Source organism: Bidens hawaiensis, unplaced genomic scaffold (genome assembly GCF_021521415.1).
Source record: "Bidens hawaiensis isolate Kalapana, Puna unplaced genomic scaffold, B.hawaiensis_p1.1 tig00013016_1, whole genome shotgun sequence".
NCBI classification, from domain to species: Eukaryota; Viridiplantae; Streptophyta; class Magnoliopsida; order Asterales; family Asteraceae; genus Bidens; species Bidens hawaiensis.
Window position 1 is genome coordinate 91,301 of NW_027492095.1, and position 24,492 is coordinate 115,792.

The 24,492-nt window shown below is 35.8% G+C and overlaps 3 protein-coding genes, 1 non-coding gene and 1 pseudogene across 4 annotated transcripts; 2 read left to right on the top strand and 3 right to left on the bottom strand.

The window, feature by feature from the left end:
- Positions 1-1,595: 1,595 nt before the first annotated feature.
- On the top strand, positions 1,596-3,581 carry LOC143543013 (UDP-glucose 6-dehydrogenase 3-like). Its single transcript, XM_077035449.1, has one exon. It carries the CDS (start codon positions 1,845-1,847, stop codon positions 3,342-3,344), a length of 1,500 nt encoding a protein of 499 aa, XP_076891564.1. The 5' UTR covers positions 1,596-1,844; the 3' UTR covers positions 3,345-3,581.
- Positions 3,582-14,157: 10,576 nt separating this feature from the next.
- LOC143543043 (putative galacturonosyltransferase 13) lies at positions 14,158-18,724 on the top strand. Its single transcript, XM_077035478.1, has 6 exons — positions 14,158-14,663; positions 16,083-16,138; positions 16,221-16,376; positions 16,489-17,082; positions 17,175-17,477; positions 17,905-18,724. Exons 1-6 carry the CDS (start codon positions 14,453-14,455, stop codon positions 18,184-18,186), a joined length of 1,602 nt encoding a protein of 533 aa, XP_076891593.1. The 5' UTR covers positions 14,158-14,452; the 3' UTR covers positions 18,187-18,724.
- Positions 18,725-19,580: 856 nt separating this feature from the next.
- On the bottom strand, positions 19,581-19,725 carry LOC143543072 (U4 spliceosomal RNA; annotated as a pseudogene).
- Positions 19,726-20,444: 719 nt separating this feature from the next.
- On the bottom strand, positions 20,445-20,601 carry LOC143543073 (U4 spliceosomal RNA). The gene has a single exon (XR_013137013.1). It is a non-coding gene; the product is annotated as a U4 spliceosomal RNA (small nuclear RNA).
- Positions 20,602-20,680: 79 nt separating this feature from the next.
- LOC143543067 (uncharacterized) lies at positions 20,681-23,287 on the bottom strand. The gene is made up of 6 exons (XM_077035491.1): positions 23,257-23,287; positions 22,926-23,099; positions 21,659-21,732; positions 21,502-21,581; positions 20,987-21,138; positions 20,681-20,910 (listed from the first exon to the last, which is right to left on the bottom strand). The coding sequence occupies exons 1-6, from the start codon at positions 23,285-23,287 to the stop codon at positions 20,840-20,842; spliced, it is 582 nt and encodes a 193-aa protein (XP_076891606.1). The 3' UTR covers positions 20,681-20,839.
- Between the last annotated feature and the right edge of the window lie 1,205 nt (positions 23,288-24,492).

A 24,492-nucleotide genomic window follows, 5' to 3' on the forward strand; every position in this document is an offset into this window, starting at 1 on the left:
TGAGCCGACTGATTGGGTCCAATTTTTATATAATGGCCCTGAATATTTAACTCCACTTCCACCATTGAACAATAATTTGGATGGGCCGGACTCAATACATTTAACTTTTTTCTTTTCGAAAAATTACACTATAGAACGAAAAAGATGAGTGGGCCGCGACCCACCTTGGCCCACACTAAGATTCGCCAGTGATTGGTAAGTCGGTAAAAGAACAAGAACCAAGTGTTAAAATGTCAAATTTGTGACTCAGTCTAAATATGTTTAAATAAATATCAAAAGAATATTAATGAAATATATATAGCTTTAAATTGTATGTTTTTTAATAGATAAAAAAAGATAGATTGAAATAGTTTAACCAACGATGGATGTAGAGATTTTTCTTGTCGGAATTATAAACAACTATATGTGGTTATATGAATACGTAGAGTGCGAGGTTAAAACAGTTTTTACATGTCCGTTCGTTTATTAAATAAAGGTACATCCCGGCTCGAACGGTTTACTAAACGTTCAGTTCGTTTACGTCGGACTCAAATGTCATTTATTAAAAACCCAAGGGACAAATTCAGTACTTGAAAAAAACTATATAAACAACTCCCGCTTTATATGCTCCATACTACATATAACTAATTAACTAACTGATCTCAATTTCACACACACTCTGAATGTGGATCTAACAGGTATAATATTTACGATTCATAATTATACGATTTTGATTTGATTTGATTTGTTAGGGTTCTTCATTAGATGTTAGTGATTTATACGTTAAATGTATATTTATATATAATCAGATCTATTGATATTAGGTGAATTAGGTTTTTATTGATGATTGTTATGTTATTGTGTATTACTAAGGTGAATTAGGTTTTTAGGCTGTAGGTTATGAAATGTGAATTGAAAGTGTTGATTTTAGATCTGTGTTTTTTAATTGAGGTGAATACATGATCTGGGGTTTATATCGTGTTTTAATTAGGATTTTTTGAATAAAAGATAGATGAAATGACTAGTTTTTGTGGTTGTGTATGATACATTTGGAGCAAATCTGAATTTTAGAAGTCGTTTTGACTTACGAGAGTCAAAGACCTCTAGCTCTTCTTTTAAAGCTCGAGATCGGCTTGTTTATTATTTATTACTTAATTAATTTATATTGATATATGTTTTGTTAATTACTTTTATGTATTTTGAGAAGAACCTTAAACGAGCCTAAGCTCAGCTTGAGCTCGTGTGTGTAGTACCATAATTGAGCAAAAGCTTGGCTGTGTAGTGTGAAATTAATATATAGAAGTCTAAAATAGGTAAAAATCTTAAAAATACACAAGGCTCGAGGTCGGGCTCGATGGCTAAACGAGGTTCATTTGAGACTCGGGCTAGGCTCGAGCTCGAAAAATCTGGGCTCGTTTCAAGCTTTTGATCGATCCGATCTCACGTAGCTCATGAGCAGCTTGGCTGGTTAGCACCCCTACTTTTATCGGACTGCTAGAGTTTGTTACATATAACCTGGAATTCTCCTCTGCTTATTAATATGCCGTATACAGCTTTCGTATCGGTTAGTTGTGTTCTTTAGAAGATTTATGTGTTCTTTAGAAGATGCATCTTGGATTGGTTTCTAGGATATATGTTAACTGTGATGATTATTTTGGATGCAAATCTGGATGGATATGTTCGCATTTTGTCCCTCTTTTATTCAGAAAAGCAATTCTCTGTCTTTTTTATTAGTGGCTTATAAAGTTTCTTGAGGTTAGAAGTCATTTAATGGTGCGACAGTAATAATATTATCATGTCTTATTCTAAACTTGAAACTTGAAAGTTACCTTTCCTTTACTAGCAAAATGTAAACTTTGAGCTATATGGATAATGGATCATATATGCTTACTCGGAAATGTGTCCTACAGGAATACGAGAAGATGGTGAAGATCTGCTGCATTGGAGCTGGATATGTTGGTGGGCCCACCATGGCTGTGATAGCACTCAAGTGCCCTGCTGTCGAAGTAGTAGTGGTTGATATTTCTGTACCTCGCATCACAGCCTGGAACAGTGAGCACCTCCCTATTTATGAACCGGGCCTTGATGATGTTGTAAAGCAGTGCAGAGGCAAAAACCTCTTTTTCAGCACCGATGTAGAGAAACATGTACGCGAGGCTGACATAGTATTCGTTTCAGTCAACACCCCAACAAAGACGCGCGGTCTTGGTGCTGGTAAAGCTGCTGATCTCACATACTGGGAAAGTGCTGCTCGTATGATCGCTGACGTGTCAAAATCAGACAAGATTGTAGTTGAGAAATCAACTGTTCCAGTCAAAACTGCTGAAGCTATCGAAAAGATTCTGACACATAATAGCAAAGGAATCAAGTTTCAGATTCTTTCAAACCCAGAGTTTCTTGCTGAGGGTACCGCAATTCAAGATCTTTTCAAACCCGACCGAGTCCTCATTGGTGGCAGGGAAACATCAGGTGGACAGAAAGCAATCAAAACATTGAAAGACGTGTATGCTCAATGGGTCCCTGAAGAAAACATAATTACAACAAACTTATGGTCTGCAGAGTTATCAAAACTTGCTGCAAACGCCTTCTTGGCACAAAGAATCTCTTCAGTTAACGCCATGTCAGCTCTCTGTGAAGCCACAGGTGCAAATGTTACACAAGTTGCATATGCAGTTGGAAAAGATAAACGAATCGGTGCAAGGTTTTTAAACGCGAGTGTCGGTTTCGGTGGTTCTTGTTTCCAAAAAGACATTTTGAGCCTGGTTTACATCTGTGAGTGCAACGGTCTCCCAGAAGTGGCTGAATACTGGAAACAAGTCATAAAGATTAACGATTACCAAAAGACCCGTTTTGTAAACCGGGTCGTGGCATCCATGTTCAACACAGTGTCAAACAAGAAGATTGCTATTCTTGGTTTCGCCTTCAAGAAGGACACGGGTGACACACGTGAAACACCAGCCATTGATGTGTGCAAGGGTTTGTTAGGTGACCAGGCTGTTTTGAGCATCTATGATCCACAAGTAACCGAGGATCAAATTCAAAGAGATCTTTCCATGAAGAAATTTGACTGGGACCATCCTCTGCACCTGCAGCCGATGAGTCCAACCACGGTTAAACAAGTTGGTGTTGTTTGGAGTGCTTATGAAGCCACTAAAGATGCTCATGCTGTGTGTATTTTAACCGAGTGGGACGAGTTTAAAACACTGGATTATCAGAGGATTTATGATAACATGCAGAAACCTGCTTTTGTGTTTGACGGTAGGAATGTTGTTGATGGTGAGAAACTAAGAGAAATCGGTTTTATTGTTTACTCGATCGGTAAGCCATTGGATGCTTGGATCAAGGACATGCCTGCTTTGGCTTAAAGGAGGTGGTTCAAATTCTTTCATTATTTTCGGCTGGTTAGTTCTTTATTCTTGATTTTGTTTATGTAGTGAAAAAACAGTTATGTGGGTTTACATTCTTTCTTTGTTGTACTTAATGATATTGTCACATTTTTTTCCACTTCATCGAACCTTAATAGTTTTGTTTACGACTTGTGGAAGTAGTTTGGTTTATAGAATTCGTCGAGACTGAAATATGGTATTCAATGGATAACATATATGTCGTTTGTAAGGAGCTCGAGGCTTTGTTTTGGTTGCCCAAGTGAAGATTTTCAGGACATTCATTCCTAAATTGCTCTTATTCAAACACGCTTAAGTATAGAATTATGCTCACAACCAAAACTAGCATTAGAGAATTTGAACCGCATTTTACTTTCGACTAGCATTCAATACTTTTGATTAGCGAACTTTTTTTAAAACACTCGATGAATGTTTAATTTTTGAAAGCATATTAACTGTTGCTACCAATATCCACCCCGACTGGCTAGGGTATTAAAATAGCACAGGGAGGACGGTTCTTGCTGAAAAGCATTGGATCATACAAAGAGGATTTCATTAGTCTCGTCGTAGATAGAACATGAGGGTTTTTCGTTGTGACCAACATTTGACGTAAGAATAAAGTATGCTCTGTGACTGCCGACGTTGAACATGGATGCCACGACCCGGTTGGGAATACTCATTCATATAGAACTAGAAGTACAAGGATGTAATTTTTGTGACGATTGACCCCAAGATCTAAGAACGGAACTTTTAAACGACTTAATTTTTCTATTTAAAACGGGCTAACGACTTGACTTCTATTTCGATGTAAACACCACTCTTTAACAAATAAGGAATGAATTTAAAACCATCACATGGTGTTATACATTAATACACAAGGACTACAACTATTAATAATGTTATACTAAAAGGACTATATACAAAAGGCATATTGGTTTTAATTAATCCAACTATCGTTTAGTCGTTGTTTCCAACTAATGATTTGGTTGCGAACGACCCGTCTTTTAACGTATTTTCTCCCAACGGTCCGCACTAACCGAATCTTAACGTCGTTAGTTACAGATAACCGAAAAAACGTTTTTAGCCGGAAAAGTTACATTTTTTGCCTGAAAACACCAGATGAACACTGCCATCACCACCAATTGATTGGGCTTTTACTAGAAAATGGTTCATAAATGTCTGATCCAAAGTTACAAAGTTGTTTGGACGAAAATGTTGATTTTCCATCCAAAAACGTTTTTTAACTAGCTGCAAAAAATTCTATTAGTCGCCGACCGTTAGAAAAATACATTAAAAGACGAAACCGTGAGCAACCAATTCATTACTTAAACTAGTGGGCCCACCCGCAGCGATGCGGCGTGGTTGGGTTCTGGCAATATATGTTTGCATAGATAATGATTTTATACATGTCTAGTTGGCATACATTTGAGTTGCACATGCTAGTATGGGCTACATGATACCTACGAAATTTTGAAACCCATGTTGCCCTATATCATTTACGTGGGTATTTTCGGGTTTACATGCACAAAAAAAATGCAACCTTGTGATGTTAGATCTCTTCTGTCTTGTTCTTCGCAAAAAAAGCTTATGTACTCCTGTTCTTCACTGCATCTTTTGCTTCTTGTCTCCTAGATGTGTCGTTAGATAGGTGAGGTACATTAAAAATTAAGAACTGGAAGTTGATTGGCGCCTAGGGACAAAAGCAAACAGATTATATGACATAAAGGGTGTATCGGTCAAACTTCACTTTTAGGAAAGTTAGACCAAATTGCGGTTCATATCAGATTTGGCCAAAATGCATAGTTGTCCAACAACATGGTTAAAAATTAAGTTGCAACTGGTATCATGGGTTGTATGTTAAGTAATCTTTTTGTTATCAATGTACAACTACTTTATGGAACTGCATTTTGACCAAACTGCGCTTCATATTAGATTTGACCATAATGTCCTTGATAGCAGTTTGACCTACGCCTTGTAGCAGTTTTGTTTTTAAAGAAAGTTAAGTACCTGTTATTTCTTGCATTGGCTCTTGGATTTCGGGTCTGGTGTAGGTGGTGGAGACCCGATGATGTTGACGCGAATCACTATATGATAAAACCAACAGCATACAACATAAACAACGTGTGAAAACTGTCACAAACCAGAAAATGAGAAAAATCATTAACGAAAAACACAGCCCAACAATGACAAAACAACCTATGAGCTAATCAAATGAAGAAAAATTATCAAGTATCTATCAAAAAGTAATTTGAATGACACACTAAATGTCACGAAAACACCACACCGCTGACACAAACTGTATGCACTTAATCGTTAATTCTAGGTGGATATTAATTTGAGGTCAAATCACTAATTATCATTTTCTATTTGATTAAATTAGAACGAAATGAGAAGAAAATCTCATTGAATTAATAGTTATGTTGATTCATTCATTTAATTGGTTGTTGCTTTCTTCCATTTAGTGTTCTTATTTTATTAGTGTTTCCGTTTAAGCTATACACTTTGTTATACAAACAAATACTAATATTATTGAACAAACAGCAAGCGATAAAAAAATTTATGTCAAACAGAATCATCAACCATACACAACAATATAGTAGCAAACATGACATAAACCCACCAAACAACAACATAACAAATGAATCAACTAAAGCACAAAATAGTGACCCGCCAACCGCTGACTAACACACATGATATCCCACAAATAAATACAATACTCGTAACCTTTAACCAAAACGGAGCAGACATAAATCAATTATCAAGCCAAAACATTGAAGGAAAAAGGTAACTACAACGGAACATTCATTAACATTAAATTGAAACTAATTTCATAACTCCACCAAACAAAGTAGAGTAGAAAATAACATCAAGATTTAAAACCAATTGCATTTTATTGATCCTAAAATTGCAGACTCATTTACTTTCACGAACTTTTTCTAGTCTTACTGACCCAAACCCATAATGACCCAATATCATAATGACCTAAAGTCTTTCTGACCTGCAACTAAATTTAGAATAAAAAAATGGCAACGACTAACATAAACTCGAAACCTGAAGCCTTTCTGACCCAAATCAATAGTATTCACAATTATATTGCTAACACACATACATATAAGAGCAACTATATAAAAAATCCATAAGACGATGAGTTTCCTATTAGCTATCACTAATCAAAGAATCAAACTACTATAGTCATAAATGACACCAAGTCAATAGTAAACATCACGTAACTAAAATCACTTCATACCTTGTCTTCGGTAGTATGCCCAATTGAAGCATTTTAGTTCCATAAGACTCCTTCCACATGTGCAACAACATGCTAAATGAACTCCAAATGCCAAAGATAGCAAATTAGTAATATTCTGTGAAATGAAAGTGTAATTGAACAAAAGCCAGCAGCAGACTAAAGTGGTTTGTGACATGTATTGTACAACTCATCTAGTTCCCACTTTGATTGATAATATCAACATCAACAAAAGACATCAGACTAAAGTGGTCTTAAAATTTTTGTTACTGAAACCCTAACCAAAGCAATTGCCACACACCACCCCTACAGTTATGAAATCACCAGCAACCAACGTCTGCTATAACACCGCCCACACCACCTTACGAAAGCCAGCAACGGACGCTAGGTGGAGACAGACGGTAAGAGGCCACCGGACCACTACAACCGCTGTAAAGCATCACCGAACCACCACTGCTACCTAGGCTTTCCAAGTAGAGCCCGGCAACAGTAGGTTGGCCGCGTACACCCGGCGAAAAATACCACCGCCGCCTAGGGTTTCTAAATAGAACCTGGCAGCAGTAGGTTAACCACCAGAACACCACCTATGATATTGTAAGTATATAAATTATACTTATACAAAACCATTAGCCATCAAAAAATCCCCAATTTTCCCAAAACCTCTCATCTCCGCCGCCGCCGTCAAATTCCAAAATTGACCTGCCGGAAAACATGCAACCAGCATTTACATCCTTTTCCGATCCATACACCCCCCAATTCTACCACCCTCAAAACCCTAACCCTAACGCGTATCCTCTTCATCAGCCACACCAATATCCACCTGCCGTTGACCCATACTTCCAATCATATTCAATTAGCCACCCCGGTGGGCCCTACACTTACGCCGCCGAGCATAATTGGCCGCCGGATGAGTCTGCTCAGCAATATGGAAACAATCTGTACGATATTGTAAGTAAGCTCTTATTATTATTATTATTATTATTATTATTATTATTATTATTAGTGTTTGTTTCAGTTTCCAAGATGTGATTTTTAGTTTAATAATTGCATACTTGTTGTTACAGTTTACAATATAGAGATCTTTATGCATAAATAATACAACATCTATGATACATTGGTTATAGAAATAGCTAGGCACTAGTCGGACGATACGATTAATTGGATTGGAATTTATATTTAATTTTCCAAATATTTATACTAAGTTTTAGGTATAAAATTTCATTCTTGACCAAATGGCGATTAATCAGCAACTACTCAGTGGTGTAACGACTAGCGATTAATCAGTGCTTAGTCAGGGTTTCTACAACCGTGAATAGAGGTATGCATGAAACCAAAAAAAATAACAATCCGAAAAAAAAATTACAACAAAAAAAAAATAAAAAATACCAAACGGAATAACTTAATCGAAACAGAAACCGGCGATCTGGTTTTATGTTTATGTAAAAACCGAACTTTTCGTTTGGTTTCAGTTTTGTGTGTAACTAAAATTTAAAAAAATTGAATTTATACGTTTTCATTTTTTATTTTGAATTTCAAGTAATCTATAATAATTTAATATGTAGTTTAGCCTACATATTTTAGTTCAAATGTATAAAAGATCAATTGATTATTACCTAAAAAAATATATAAGCCCACGTTCATTATTATTGGATAATTTTTTTCGGCCCAAAATTTTCAAGTGGAAATGGCAAAACCGAAAAAGCTGTAGCTGAAGTAACCGAAAACAGATGGTTTTCGAAACTCAAAAACCCAAAACTGACCCATGATCAGTGATCAACTAATGCCATTAATTTTTGCAGGGTGGAACAATACATCAAGATGTTTCACAGCATCTATTACCAGTAATCCCTACTCAAAACCACGTGGACCAATCAAATTCCAACCGTCAAGCCTCGTGGGCCCTGGAAAAAGATCCCAAAGAAACCAAAAATCGTTCAGTCAGTCCGCCTGGTGCGAGATATGTAAAATCGAGTTGAAGGACATTCTTGATAAACATAAATTAGGCAAGAAACACATAAAAAATATGGAGAAGTAAAACCCTGCAGCTTCTGTTTCTACTTTCAATCCGATCATAGGACCGTCTGAAAACCCGAAAAAGGGCAATCTTAAAATAAAAAAGAAGGCGGAGACTTCGCAAGATCTGGAGACGAAGAGAAGGAAGGTTGTTGCAGGCGGAGCCAATGAGAATGCTGTGAGACTTTGTGGAATTTGCAATAGTGATGCAGTTTTTAGATTTCATCTTGCTGGCCAAAAGCATGCTTCTATGTGGAAAAAATTACAGGAAGCTGGGGGTGTTTAATGATAAGTTTTTACCATATATATATGTGATTTTTTTTCTTGCCATTTGTATCACATTAGATGCTTAATTGTTAAAAACTAATAATCTATGTCATCAAGATGTGATTTTAACTACTGTTTTACTGATTGATAACTGCATTTGTAAATGTTATATCTTGTTAATTTATGGGGTGCAAACGAGCTGAGCCCAAGCTCAACTAGGCTATAGCACGGCTTGTTTTGACTTACGAGAGCTCGAGCTCTAGTTTAGCTTGATTCGGGCTCTTTTTTTAAAGCTCGAGTTCGGCTCGTGAGTTGATTTTTCAAGCTCAGGCTCGACTTGTGCTTGGCTCGTTTGTTATTCATTAATTAATTTATATACGTTTTTGATTATTTTTATATATTTTGAGAAAAACCTTAAACGGGCCTTAGCTCAGCCCTGGCTTGTGTAGTACCTTAAACGTGCCAAAGCTCGGCTCGAGCTCAGGCGTGTAGTGTAAAATTAATGCGTAGAAGTGCAAAGGAGGTGAAACTTAAAAAAATACACAAGGCTCGATACAACTTGACGAAATGAGTTTACAGTACAAGGTTTGGGCTTGAGCTCGGTTACTAAACGAGCTTTATTTGAGGCTCTGGCTCGGTTGGAGCACGAAAAAGATCGACTTGTTTCTAGCTCTTTATTGATCAAAGCTTGAGTAGCTTGTGAGCGGCTCGTCTTGTTTGCACCTTATATGGATAAGATAGATGATACCTTCGAACAAAGAAACAAGAATGACAAAACAAAATTCTAATGGTATGCACTAAAATGTCCCTTTGAAAGGGCCATTGGACTTTTGACATGTTTTAAGGTTGAATTTTATGACTTAATAGTATCATGCAAGAATAGAATCAAACTATTCTAACCATGTGCACCTTACTTTGTTTAGACTTGGACTTTTGTGCTTTTGGATAATCTTTGTCCCATATGTATTGCACACGCATAATTATTATGTTATTCGTCGTTTCGAAATGATAAAAAGGGACGTGATAACCAGACTCTAGCTGCTTCTTGCAGATAGCAACCCTTCTGAGTTTATACGAGTTGAATAGAGACCATGTGCACGACAACAGTACAGAAATGCCAGACCTGCAGTTTGACCAGTTTATACGCCTCGTATAGGCATATACGAGCCATATATACCTTGACACTTCATAGAATACAAGATACATATAGTTCAATGCTAAAAGGCTATATGTCGTGTATACACCCTTATATGCCTCTTATTGGGCCTATATCACTAGTATAGGTCTATACGACTCAAATACATTTATATGACTCGTGTATATAATGATTAACCATGTATGACAAAAAAACACCTATGTGATGTATAGCCTTGTTCGAGTCGTATAAATAACCCATCAACGGGAACCTAAAAAGTAACACCCTGTGCAAGCCAACCATGTTAAAACCCATGATTAAATTATCATCAAAACAAATTAAAAATTAAATAATTTTAAGACATTAAATTCAAAGATAAAAATCCAAAACATCAAAAGTCTTAAAAGGCTCAAAATTTGATCTCATGTTCTCCGGGTACAAAATGACTGTAACCTCTCATTTCATGCTTGGTACTTGGATGATGGGACTATTATCGGTGGTGCCAACGAAGTCGCTAAAGCTCTAGACATTATCAGCTCGGAAGGGCCATCATTGGGGCTGCAACTTAATATTAAGAAAACCGAGGTTTTTTGGCCAGCGTGTAATGGGGTGAAAGTTAAAGATGGGCTCTTCCCTAGTGGGATTGGTAGACCAGAGAGAGGGGTAAAGCTCCTTGGAGGGGCTGTTAGTCGAGATCCCTACTTTATTAAGGAGTTGGCGAGGCGGAGAGCATCTCGTGCGGTTGATCTTATGAAACTCTTACATTGCCTTAGGGATCCCCAGAGCGAACTCCTCATGCTTAGGTCTTGCATGGGGGTTGCTAAGTTGCTTTTTGGGTTACGAACATGCCACCCCCATATGATGGATGATGCGGTATCCTGTTTTGATAAGGGGCTTCGAGAAGCCATCGAAGACATAGTTGTATGTGGAGGCCCGTTCTTTGGTGATCTTCAGTGGCGACTTGCATCTTTACCGATGAGCTTAGGGGGTTTAGGCCTTCTTTCGGCTCATGATGTTGGGGTTTACGCTTTTGTAGCGTCGAGGGCTCAATCTTGGAAGCTACAGAATCACATCTTAAGGAATAGCGGAGTTGTCGACCTGGACTCAAACTACGTGCAGGCCCTGGAACGCCTAAATGGCACTCTTCCAGACTTTGACATTGGCGGTTTCTCTAATATAGACACCGCCCCACCAAAGCCTCAAAAAACTTTGGCGAATGCCCTTTTTGGCAAAATCGCTCAGAGCCTGGGAGAAGTTTTTGGATTGTCCTCCCGACAGAAGGCGGTTATTGAATGCTTACAAGGTCCTCATGCCCAAGATTTTCTGACCGTTATCCCGATTGATGGCTTGGGCCAAAGCATGTCTGCGGTCGAGTATAGGGTCATTCTTAAGTACCGTTTGGTGGTCCCAATGTACCCAGAAGATGAAACATGTCCGATCTGCCGTAAGGCTTGCCTGGATAAATTCGGAGAGCATGCGGTTCATTGCAAGGAGATGCCTCGGTTCAAATACCGACATGATTGGGTGCGTGACGTTCTTTGGGACATCTTAAGGCGAGCTGGGATATCAGCTAAAAAGGAAGCCCCCGTAAACTTCCTTACAGACCCCACGGAAGGGAGATCCACTCTACGACCGGCAGATTTGCTCGTCTTTGGTTGGGCCGGGGGAAAACACGCTTGTGTTGACCTCACAGGGGTATCTCCCTTAGCTGGTTTGAGGGATAATGGGTTTGTAGCTGGGCAAGCAATGAAAAGGTCTGAAACGAAGAAGGTGGAGAAACATGCTAAAGCCTGCGAAGAGAACCAACATGTTTTTGTCCCTTTGGCTTTTGATACCTTTGGCTCCTTGGCACCGGAAGCTATCCGTTTTCTAACCAGGGTCCAACGGGTTATGCATAGCAATATGTCGACTCCAAAGGGGCAGGGGTATGTCTTTAGTAGGTTAGGGTTTGCAATTCAGAAAGGGGTGGCGGCGCAATTTGTTGCCCGCCTACCTGCTATGTTGATATAATATCTATGTTTCTATATAATGAAAAAAGTTTTAAAGATTAAAAAAATAGTTTTTTAGATTGTGAAAGGATATATGACACTTAAAATCAATTTAAAGTATTAATTGGTTTGATCTTTGATATAAGGTATAAGATGTGCACTCCATGAATCATTAATTAGTCTTTTAAAATGTTATATTATATAATTTGTAACGTCATGTGGCATGGGCGCATGGTGGTTGGTTTTATAGCGTAAGTTATTCTAGAATGTATTACTTTTTCATTATTAATTAATGGGTTTAAATAGTTTTAATATCACTTGTAGCTAATTTTCATCATAGCTATATACATGTATAAGTTTTCCATATTAATAAACATGTTTATGTTTTATATTTAAGTTTGATGATAGACAATCCATGTCTAAAAATTCATGTCCTATGAGAAAAATTTCTAAACCCATCACTGATTTAAAAATGCAATTTAAATTCATAATATCATTTTAAACCACTACTAGTTATCCACGAGTATGGCTCAAGTCATCAACACTACAAATTTTGTCACCAATAATGCTAGAAATAGCACAACTTTAACACATAGTCATCCAAACATCATATATGCTTTTTATATACCAGCCCGGATTATTCAACATTCGACGAGTCATATGAGAATCCTACTCCTAACATGAGTTCTTGATCCTTCTGATTCGGTACTGTTTTTATAACCACACGCCAAAAGTTAAAACATTATTGTTTTCAAATTGTATTCATATACAAACACAAAGTTTGTTGTTTTTATTTATATGCAAAATTTATTTTTATGATGTAAATCGGATGAAAATAAAACATATATTTGTTGTTTAATGTTCACGACTGTATTAATTAAATTTTATTAAAACTTTTCCAAATGAGAATCCAAATTGGTCATACAATGAATGAATATTTTTAATAGGAAAATGTGTAAAACACTATTTAATGATAATAATAATAATAATAACAGGAAATCTCATTATCCCAAATATGTAGCATCAGCAAAAGAGTATACTTGTTTTTAATTTTAATCTTAATACGTTAAAATTCATTTTTAATGTCATCTCTATAAATGTCGTGACATGCAAGTCATTTTTTTTAATTCAGAAGACATAAAAAATATAGATGTGTATTACATGTATATGTTAAGCAAAAAAATAAAAACCAAAAAAACAAAAAAAACAAAACAAAAACGCCTAGAAAAATCTGAATTATTGATTACTTAAAATTAAATGTTAAGGTAACACAGTGAACCTTTCATAATAAATTGAAAGCCTGTTGTGATTAAAAAAGGATAAATATTTGATGTCATGTTCACTTTATTAATTTAGTTTAATTTGTTTTTTGAAAAGTAAATAATTTATATATATGTTTATAAAAAGAGTATATCATAAATTAACGTTTTTAAAAGATTATAACAAGTGTGTTAACAACCAGACCAAACTATCCAATTCGGTCAGGAATAGAGCACAGAATCAATCCAATTAAGCCTCTTAACCGTTTTCCATTTGAGCTACTTGGTCTGGTAATTTTTCCTTTTCTTCTAAGATCTCAATCTAAGAATTACTATCTGTTTATTTTTAACTGGGTAAAAAATTTTGAAACGCCCAACAACTTAGCTATTAGTCTGTTTATGGTTAATTAGACCAAAATATTTGAGGTAAAAAATTTCATCTAAGGTCCAATTTTTATGAGCATTGAAATCTTCGAGACAACCCTGTTGATCTATATAACTTTACAATGCTATTTGTTTATTAAACTTGGTTCAACCCGTCCGGTCGTTATACCAATTAAACGACTAATCCAACAATTAGACCAGTCAAACCGAACTTGAAAATCAAATAACATCATAAACAAATAACCAGTAAGACGATCGGTTCACCGTCCGCTCCCGTTACATAAACATAACGGTATATGATTAAAAGTTTAAAACATCTTAACAAACAACAAGGTACATAATAATAATAATAATAATAAAAATAATAATAATAATAATAAAAATAATAGTAATAATAATAATAATAATAATAATAATAATAATAATAATAATAATAATAATAATATTCTCAATCTCCTTTATATGATATGAACACGGTCTTGACTAATAAACGATATTTGATTCAGACGCCATTAATATCCTTCGATCCGACCGTTTGAATCCCAATTAATCATTTCCTCCATCTAATTCTCTTCAACCCCAGATCAAACCCATCTTCAAAAACCCTAATTTCGCGTCAATTGAGCCCTAATTTCGAAAAAAAATCGATTTTTTAATCAATTGATACCGATTCAAGCAATTGGGATCTGGGTATGATGCAAAAGTGGATAAAGATCGATAATTTTGCGGTGGAAATTGGATTTAGGGTTAGGGTTTTATTATTACGAATATTGGGGAATTAGGGGATTATTATATTCATTATGCAGCTACACTTCTCACCTAGCATGAGAAGCTTAACGATATCGAGCAGTAATGGGTTTATTGATTTGATGAAGATCAAAGTTGCAGCTCGTCATATTTCTTACAGGACTCTGTTTCATACGATTCTTGTTCTTGCTTTCTTGTTGCCGTTTGTCTTTATTCTTACGGCTTTGGTTACATTGGAAGGTGTTAATAAGTGCTCATCTATAGGTACTCTTCTTGATCTGTATTAAATTTGGGTTCTTGATCTTGCAATTATTTGGTTGTTGGTTTCTTGATTTTGTTAATTTGTGGTTCGGGTTTGGGTTTTTGATCTTGTTTTTGTTGATGGTTTGATTAATGTGAAATTGGGATTTGGGTTCTTGATCTTGGAGTTATTTGGTGGTTGGTTCATTGGTTCTTGATTTTGTTAGTTTGTGGTTTGGGTTCGGGTTCGGGTTTATGATCTTGGAATGATTTGGTGGTTGTTTCTTGATTTTGTTAATTTGTGGTTCGGGTTCGGGTTCTTGATCTTGTTTTTTGTTGATGGTATGATTAATGTGAAATTGGGATTTGGGTTTTTGATCTTGGAATGATTTGGTGGTTGGTTCTTGATTTTGTTAAATTGTGGTTCGCGTTCGGGTTTTTGATCTTGTTTTTGTTGATGATATGATTAATGTGAAATTGGGATTTGGGCTCTTGATCTTGGAATTGTTTGGTGGTTGGTTCTTGATTTTGTTAGTTTGCGGTTCGGGTTCGGGTTTATGATCTTGGAATGATTTGGTGGTTGGTTTCTTGATTTTGTTAATTTGTGGTTCGGGTTCGAATTCAGGTTCGGGTTTTTGATCTTGTTTTTGTTGATGGTATGATTAATGTGAAATTGGGATTTGGGTTCTTGATCTTGGAGTTATTTGGTTGTTGTTTCTTGATTTTGTTAATTTGTGGTTCGGGTTCGAGTTTTTGATCTTGTTTTTGTTGATGGTATGTTTAATGTGAAATTGGGATTTGGGTTCTTGATCTTGGAATTATTTGTTTGTTAGTTGGTTCTTGATTTTGATAGTTTTTGGTTCAGGTTCGGGTTCGGGTTCGGGTTCGAGATCTTGATTTGGGTTGTTGATGATATTAAAGTTCTGGCAACAAGACTGTTTCTTGACTTGATGAATATTGTTAACAAGCAATCTAATTTGTTTCTTGATATTAAAGATTGAGTAGTTAGAATCTCGAATCTTGTAACGTTATTGCTTTTGATGAACTGATTTGTTTTTTTGAGGATTTTGGTTAATCCCCTAGTGTTTTTTTGAATTAATTATTTTATTTTTTTGTAATTGATTTGATTCTGAATGTTGCAAAGTGTTTTAGATCCATGTTTACCCTCACAAGTCTCCATTGTAGACTCTTGTTTTTGTTTAAAGTTAACGTGTACCGTTGCATCTACGGTTTCGCTTTTCTCTCTTTCACATGTTTCTGTTGGTTATTGTTTACCCTTTTGGTTAACGAGTGTTAACTCTTTGCACCTACTACCATGCTTTATATGTTTGTAATTCATTTTTGTTAAGCTTTTTTGTTTTGAACTATACCGTATTATAAGCTATAAATGTTTATGTTGCATGTGGCAGACAGTTCTCATTAATTAACACTTATATGCTGCAGATTGTTTAGGTAGACGTTTGGGTCCAAAGCTTCTTGGAAGGGGTGATGATTCAGTGGTAAATTAAATAAAAAGTTTTTCACTTTTTTACTTTTTACATTTATTTCAATAAACTTAACGCTTGTCCTTCGGTGTAACAGCGACTTGTCAAAGACTTCTACCACATCCTTAATCAAGTCAAAACCGAACAGATTCCAGCGGACTTAAAAATCCCGGATAACTTCACACAACTCGTCTCGGAAATCAATGCCAACACATACACTGCTAAAGATTTTGCTATCGTATTGAAAGGCATGGTATGAATATGAACAATGAAATCGATAATTATATATTTATTTTGCTATTGTATACATGCTTATGAACCGAACAGGTGCCTAGATTAATGTTTTTTGCCAATGAAATTGACAGATGGAAAGATCCGAGAGGGAGATGAGAGAATCTAAACTTCAAGAACTTATGAACAAACATTTCGCAGCAAGTTCGGTTCCAAAAGGCATTCATTGTCTTTCGTTAAGGTTGACTGATGAATACTCATCTAATGCTCATGCAAGGAGACAGTTACCGTCACCAGAATTACTTCCGCTTTTATCCGATAATTCGTATTACCATTTTATCCTTTCGACTGACAATATTCTGGCGGCGTCAGTTGTAGTCACGTCTGCAGTCAAGTCTTCTCTAACACCTGAGAAAATAGTCTTTCATGTGATAACGGATAAAAAGACTTACGCAGGCATGCACTCATGGTTTGCTTTAAATCCCGTCTCTCCTGCTATTGTTGAAGTCAAAGGTGTTCATCAGTTTGACTGGTTGACCCGAGACAATGTTCCGGTTCTTGAAGCTATGGAAAACCATAACGAGATTCGGAATTATTATCATGGAAATCATGTGTCCGGGGCTAATCTTGGTGATAATACTTCTCCGAGAATGTTTGCCTCTAAATTGCAGGCTAGAAGCCCTAAATACATATCATTGCTTAATCATCTTCGCATATATCTCCCAGAGGTAACGTAAATACACGACTACATGTCCTTTTTGGTCATTTCACATTGCTGATATTTTAACTAACCTTTTAACACTTTTATTTTATCATGTAGCTTTTTCCGAATCTTGATAAAGTTGTTTTCTTGGATGATGATATGGTGATTCAACGCGATTTATCTCCACTATGGGAAATTGACCTTAATGGGAAAGTCAACGGAGCGGTTGAAACGTGTAAAGGGGAAGATTTATGGGTCATGTCTAAACGGTTCAGAAATTACTTCAACTTTTCTCACCCACTGGTGGCTAAAAGTTTGGACCCTAACGAGTGTGCGTGGGCTTATGGGATGAATGTTTTTGACTTGCACACGTGGCGGAAAACGAACATTAGAGAAACATATCATGCATGGTTCAAAGAGGTAAACAAGCACATAGAATAACCACACACATCTTTACACTCATAAGAGATCCTTTATTTAAGAACCAGTAATATGTTGAGAATTGCAAGAACCGCCTAAAGCATTGTACATGCAGACTTCAATATTTTTAAGATTTATTTTAATAGAATATAAAATTGATAAGTCTTTTATCTAAATGCATATATTCATGTGTTCACAGTTTTATATATTAAAAAAATGAGAGAGATAAAATCGAAGAAAGAGCGGGGATAGATAAATAAACATTTATCTTTTAGTTTTATTTTATGTTTTTGTTCAAGCAAAATGTGCGGTTCTCAACTTACTATTGGTTTTGAAAAGAAAGCGCCTCTATAAACGTGGGCGTGTATATACATATTCATGTTTTTTTTTGTTATTTATAATGTGAATGTGTGATTTATTGTTGTAGAACCTGAGGTCGAATTTGACATTATGGAAACTTGGAACCCTACCACCGGCTTTGATTGCGTTTCGAGGCCATGTTCAACCGATTGAACCATCATGGCACATGTTAGGGTTAGGATACCAGAAGAATACAAGCATCGAGAGTGTAAAAAAGGCGGCAGTAATACATTACAACGGTCAATCAAAACCGTGGTTACAAATAGGGTACGAGCATCTTCGCCCTTTTTGGTCAAAATACGTCAACTACTCAAACGAATTTGTCAAGAACTGCCACATCTTGGAGTAGTAGTCGTTTAGGCGTATGCAAGTGCATAAACAAAAGGATGCGACGATGATATAAAGATCAAATTTTGTTCAAGAACTCAGCTATAGACTTCAGCCAGAATTTGCTGATTAGTTGAAGCTCAACCGGTGTAAGAAGATTCATTATTTTGGTATGTAACATAACAGTTTCTTTATTTGGACAATTTTACAGTTTTGCCCGTTGTGGGGCGAGTATATTTTTTTAGCCAATAGGAATCATGTGCAGGATGACGAGTGCCCCACCTGTCGCTTGTAACGAGCCCGAATGCAACAAGAAGAAAGGGGCAATACCTTAAAGGTTCAAACTTTATAGCCTAATTAGGTTGAAAAAATATGATTCTTTCAGTTTTGAACTTGATAAGTCATTGAAGGTCATTATTTTGTTTGTTTGTTTGTTTATAAAGTTTTACATAACTGTGTCAACCTTTAGTTAATAGGTGGTTGGAATTGCTTTGTTGGAGGGATTTGTAATCATGAGGAAATATTTTATAATGTGCAGTAAATTCTTTTTGATCCAAGATTTTTTTATCTGCCTGATACTCTTTGTTATGAGTTACCATATTCTTTTAATTTAATTAAGCGCCAGCGAGACGCCGGAAATATAATAAAACTTTAATCGATTAGTTTAGGTTCGACAAGTTATATCAACAAATAGCTAAAAATAATCACATTTGTCAAATCTGTGGTTTTAGTCACATAGTTTCAAATTTGTGATTTTCATTCATGTGGTTTCATTTCACTTGCAGTTAAAGCCAAATTTACTAATCTGGTCGTTAAACCTATTAGCGTGCTCTTCACGTGAGGAGTTGGTTGATTTGTCTTTTTTTTTCCCAATACACTCTAGTCTCACGTGAGGGTTGCGAATTAGGATTGGGGTATATATTGGGGAAAAAATGACAAAACTGCCCCTCAAGTGAGGCGCACGCTGATGGATTTAACAACCAGACTTGACGAAGTTAATGAATTCGGATTTAACTGCAAGTGAAAAATGACACATGGACGAAAATCGTAAATTTAAAATTGTTGGATTAAAACCACATAAACAAAAACTGCAGTTTACTTTTTTGTTTATTTTATATGTATTTGTGAATTTTACATGGTTTGCATCTAAGTTTTCTTTGTTGTTGATTTCAACTTGTTTTAAGGTTGATTATTAATGAATGGTTCAACTTACATAGACATCATAAACTATCACAAAAACTACTTGTAAATAAAGAATTTGAAGACTAAAATAGCTTTTCTTATACATTAAAATAGGTAATTTATAATGGATTTATTTTTTGTTAAAAAACACTATTTGAAACTGATAAATCAAAACATCAAAAACAAGTTTCCTAAAAAATAGAAAAAAACTATAACTATAAATCATAGGACTTTACCCTCGAGAGAGAGTCCTTCCAAAATTCTCGATGGCCCCGGGATACCCAAGGCCAAGAAGGGGGTTTGGAAATGGTTTTCACCAGCAATTGACGCGCCTCTGTTATTACCTCATTAGCTGCGTCATTGCCCCAAGCGCAAAGATACTTTCATCAAGCGCCTCCTTTTATGCATCCAGACCTGGCCTCCTTTTGTATCCTCCCACCGATGTGGGATCGATCAATCACCATTTTAACCTTCTTTCTTATTATTCTATTTTTATTTCACTACTGCTTTTATCTATACACAAGTTTTAAGAAAAACTTGGGATGTGAAACAGACCAGTTTTACATAATTTTTGAAGATTTTTATATTAAGAATTCAAGATGGATATTCATCCATGGCCTAAAGGTTGCTTAATTGCTCTTTTAATAAATTTAAATTAGCCAATCGTAGACTCGTAGTGTAAAGGAACATACATAAATGAACAAATATAAACAAATGTAAATGAACAAACATATAGAACGCAAGAGAAGGAACGGAATATGTGTTCATGTTTGTTCGTTTATTTTATGGACGAACATAAACGAAATTCAAGATGAACATTTTGTTCGTTTACGGGCCGGCCTATGTCTCACGTTCAAATCCAACTTCCACGGGTTATCTGTAATGATATTGGTGGGTCCCGCGAGTTTAGACAGTATTATTAGTTCTTCATTTTGTTTTATTCAAGCCCTTATCTCATCAGTTGTTGGTATCAAAGTGTAGACATCACTATTATATCTATATAAGCATTCATATGCCTTTAAATAACAGTTTGTTTAAATAAAGAATTTTAGGAGTAATAGTTTTTTTTCATACATTAAATATTTAAATTAAAAACATAACTTTATATTAAAAATTGTAGGTGAGTCCTTTCAAATAATCTCAATGGCCCGGGAAACCGGAGGCCAAAGAGGGGATTTGGAAATAGTTTTCAACCAGCAATTGACGTCCCTCGATTATTACCTCATTAGCTGCGTCATTGCCCAAGCGCAAGGTACCCACCGATGTGGGATCAATCAACATTTCAAACTGCTTTTTAGTACTACTTTTTGTATGCCAGTTAGTTAAATTTAGTTCATCATCAGTAATTCGTTATCATGCGTTTCTGCAATTATAAACAAGATTACACTTGGTGGCCGAGTAACTAAGGCGGTTGATGATAATTATGAAACAGTCAACTAAAGTCATCAAGAAGCAGAAAATCACGTCAAAATGATTAAAGCTGCAACCAAATGTTAACTTTGCTCTGTGGGTCCCAATTCTGCTTTGAAGTCCAAGCCGGTAATACTCATCTTCCCAATATTAACTGCAAATTTAAGGCGTCGATTAGCAACCGAAAAGCGCAAATTCAAGTGTGTAAAACTATTCAAACAAATGCTTACCAACAGCATCCATACCAGTTAATTTAGGCATGAACCGCCTAACATGCTCTTCAGCTGCTTCATCCGCTTTAAGCGTTTCACACTCGAAAGATATCACAATCTTGTTCTTCTTGTGCTTTTGGTCTACCAAATTAACAACATCCTTCTCCCATCTATGTATAAATGGACCATATAAGTAGAATCATTCAGTACCACATGATATCAAAAGCCTTAGATATTTGACTGGAAATATTAGGGGTGCAAACGAGCCCGAGCCTTGTGTATATTTAAGTTTCACGGTTTCACCTCCTTTGGGCTTCTATGTAATAATTTGACACTACACAGTCGAGCTTTGGCTCATTTAAGATTTTCTCAAAATATATGAAAAGTATTTAAAAACGTGTATAAATTAAATAAATTAATTAATAAACAATAAACGAGCTGAGCCCGAGTTTGAAAAAATGATTCATGAGCCAGAGCTTGAAACTAGCCGAGCTTGGACTCAGCTTGTTTACACCCCTGGAAAGATTTATTACCCATGAGCATGATCAACATTACATAACCGGGCAGCATCATGACCTCGTCTTTCAACCACTACATCTTGTTCTTTCTTGCTCTGCAACAAGTAAGAACAACTATTAGAGCGAAACATCAAAACATGCTAAGAAAAGGAAGAAACATCAGAAGACTCACATTGAAGTCGATTATGGTTAATTTAACCAACCGGTAGTCCTCGCCACGGCTGCATTCCCTTTCACATGCTATCTCTGTTTTCATGACGTAACACATTTATAACCAAAAAGTAGGGTTGTGTATGAAACCGTAAAACCAGAAAAAAACAAACCGAAATAACCAAATTGAAACAAAAACAGACGGTTTAGTTTCATGTTTTCGAGAAAAAACATGCCGAACTAATGGATTTTTGTGTTTTATTTTAAACTTTACAGAAATTATAATACTTAAATATATATAGTTTAACCCGAATATTTTATTAAAAATGTATAATCATCAACAAAATTTAGGCCAAAATTCATAACTTTTGGCCAACTTATCTTTTCGACCAAAATTTTTCAAGCCCGAATGGCAAAACTGAAAAATACTGAAACCGAACCAAACCCAAACCATCATCATCATCATCATCATCATCATCATCGTACTCAGTATATCCCACCAATAGCAAAGCTATGGTAGGGTCTGAGGAGGGTAAGATGTAGGCAGCCTTACCTCTACCCCATAGGGATAGAGAGGCTGCTTCCGGTGAGACCCCCGGCTCGATAGTAGTTTTGCATCAAGCCTTGGACATAAGGCACATAGCACTCAATCATCGGGACACCGGCTGATCGGTGCATGTACCCTTATCTTTCAGCTATCAACGCCACTACATGATGCCTGATTAACCGTCCGTCACTTTTAACGTTATTTTCACGAGATTAGTAAAATAACGTCAAAATTAGTGCAATTTCACTTTTGCCCACCCGAGGGTTCACACATATATACATCATATGTGCGCACCGCAAGCAGGGCTAAAACCGAACGTTTTCAAAATCTCAAAAACAATCGGTTTTTCCCAAACTGAACTGTTTTTAAAAACTCAAAAACCAACTTTTTGGTTGTTTTTTTCCCAAAACCGAAAATACCGAACCCAAACCAAAAACTGAAACCAAACGGTTTTTAAAAAACTCAAAAACCAACATTTCGGTTTGTTCCCCGTAACTGGAACCGAACCCTAAAACCGAAAATGAACAGTTTTCAAAAACTCAAAAACCAACATTTCGATTTTCGGCTAGATTTTCCCAAAACTCAAAAAAAAAAAAACCCCGAAACCAAACGGTTTTTAAATAATCGAAAACCGACATTTCTGTTTTTGTTTCGGTTTATTCCCAAAACCGACCCGACCCAAGCCATACAAATGAAATGGAAATAAACCTCTAATCAAGATAAACATAAGCAAAAAAAATACCAGTTCCATGAATGCCATAACAAACAGAGTGAGGAAGCTGAACAAAATGACCCGAAATCGACCCGTCGGGTAACAAAGCAATTGATGCCATTCCTTCCATCTTATTCTTCAACTCCTCATCCTCCACGTCACCCACTGTTACAATTTCACCTTCAATTACACCCTGTACATCATCTTCAACGTTACCAGTAAACAATTACAATCAAAGATTCTTGAATTCATATAAAGGTTGTAACTTTATTAATAAAGCTTAACCTAATCGACTAACTGAAGCTTAACCTAATCGACTAACTGAGCAATACGCAGATAAGAATTGATGATTTGAGCTTACCAATTTGTTCAAGATCGTCTTTTTCTTCCATTTGATCGTTGCTTGATAATTTGTGATTGAGAATAAAAAGGGGTTTATGGGAACTGGGCGACTTCTAACAAAGAAAAGGGGTTTTAGCTCACCTAAGCGGATTGAACCGAACCGGACCAGAACTTGTTCTATTTCGTCTGCCATTGAGTTTGTTCATGTTCATTCGTTCATATTGTAAACGGATGCTTAATGGACAAACAAACACACAAATACTAATTGATGAACATTAACGGAAAACACATACATAAACGACTCTAATGAACAAACCAACATAAACGATTACATACTAATTTAAATTAAAAAAAATATAAATCCATACAAATTCGCCCACAAATTCATAATTACACCGCATCACTTAATATAGTAATTGGACGGACGTTAACAAACGTTCACGAACATGACATCTGTTCATGTTATCCGTTAAGCTTGTTGAACGAAATTTTTTGTTCATGTTTGGTTTGTTTATTAAACGGACGAACATAAATGAACTTCCCACCGAATGGACTATTGGGCGTCTGGTTCACTCACAGCCCAAGGCGCAAGTGTAAGCGGGCCAAGTTGCTCAAGCCTGAGATCAGGCTTGAGATTGGCTTGTAAAAACTCGAATCAAGTTAAGCCCATATAAGCTTGAGCTTAAGCTTAAGCTTAAACCTAAAAATAAAATTGTTTAATAAATCAACCCAGGCAATCAAAACGATCCTATTGTTTATATGGTTTTTAATTCATATATTTATTTAAAAATAATGTTCTTTATAAAGCCATAACAAAACTAACTAAATATAATTAAATAAACACATAAGGATAATTATAAATAATTAAAATATGTTTCTTTAACTACAAAAATCAAGCTCGAGAGAAAAACTACTCATAAGTTGTGCTCTAGCTTTGAAAATTTGAAAATAGAACTCAAAACTAGCCAAACTTGAGTGCTCTGTAAGTTAAACGAGCTTGACTCAAGCTTATCCGAGCTCGGTGTTGATTTCAATCATGGTTTTATGATTAAGTGCCTGGATTAATCTTTGAACCATGAATAATTTTCAGATAAACTATTTGCGTGTTACACACAATATGATTTATCAGATAAGTCAGAGAATCTTACACATGGAATTATACTAATATTATACTAGTTTCCGTCAATATAAAACTAGTTTATGCTAATATAAAACTAGCTTCCTAATATTATACTAGTTTCCGTCAATATCTGAA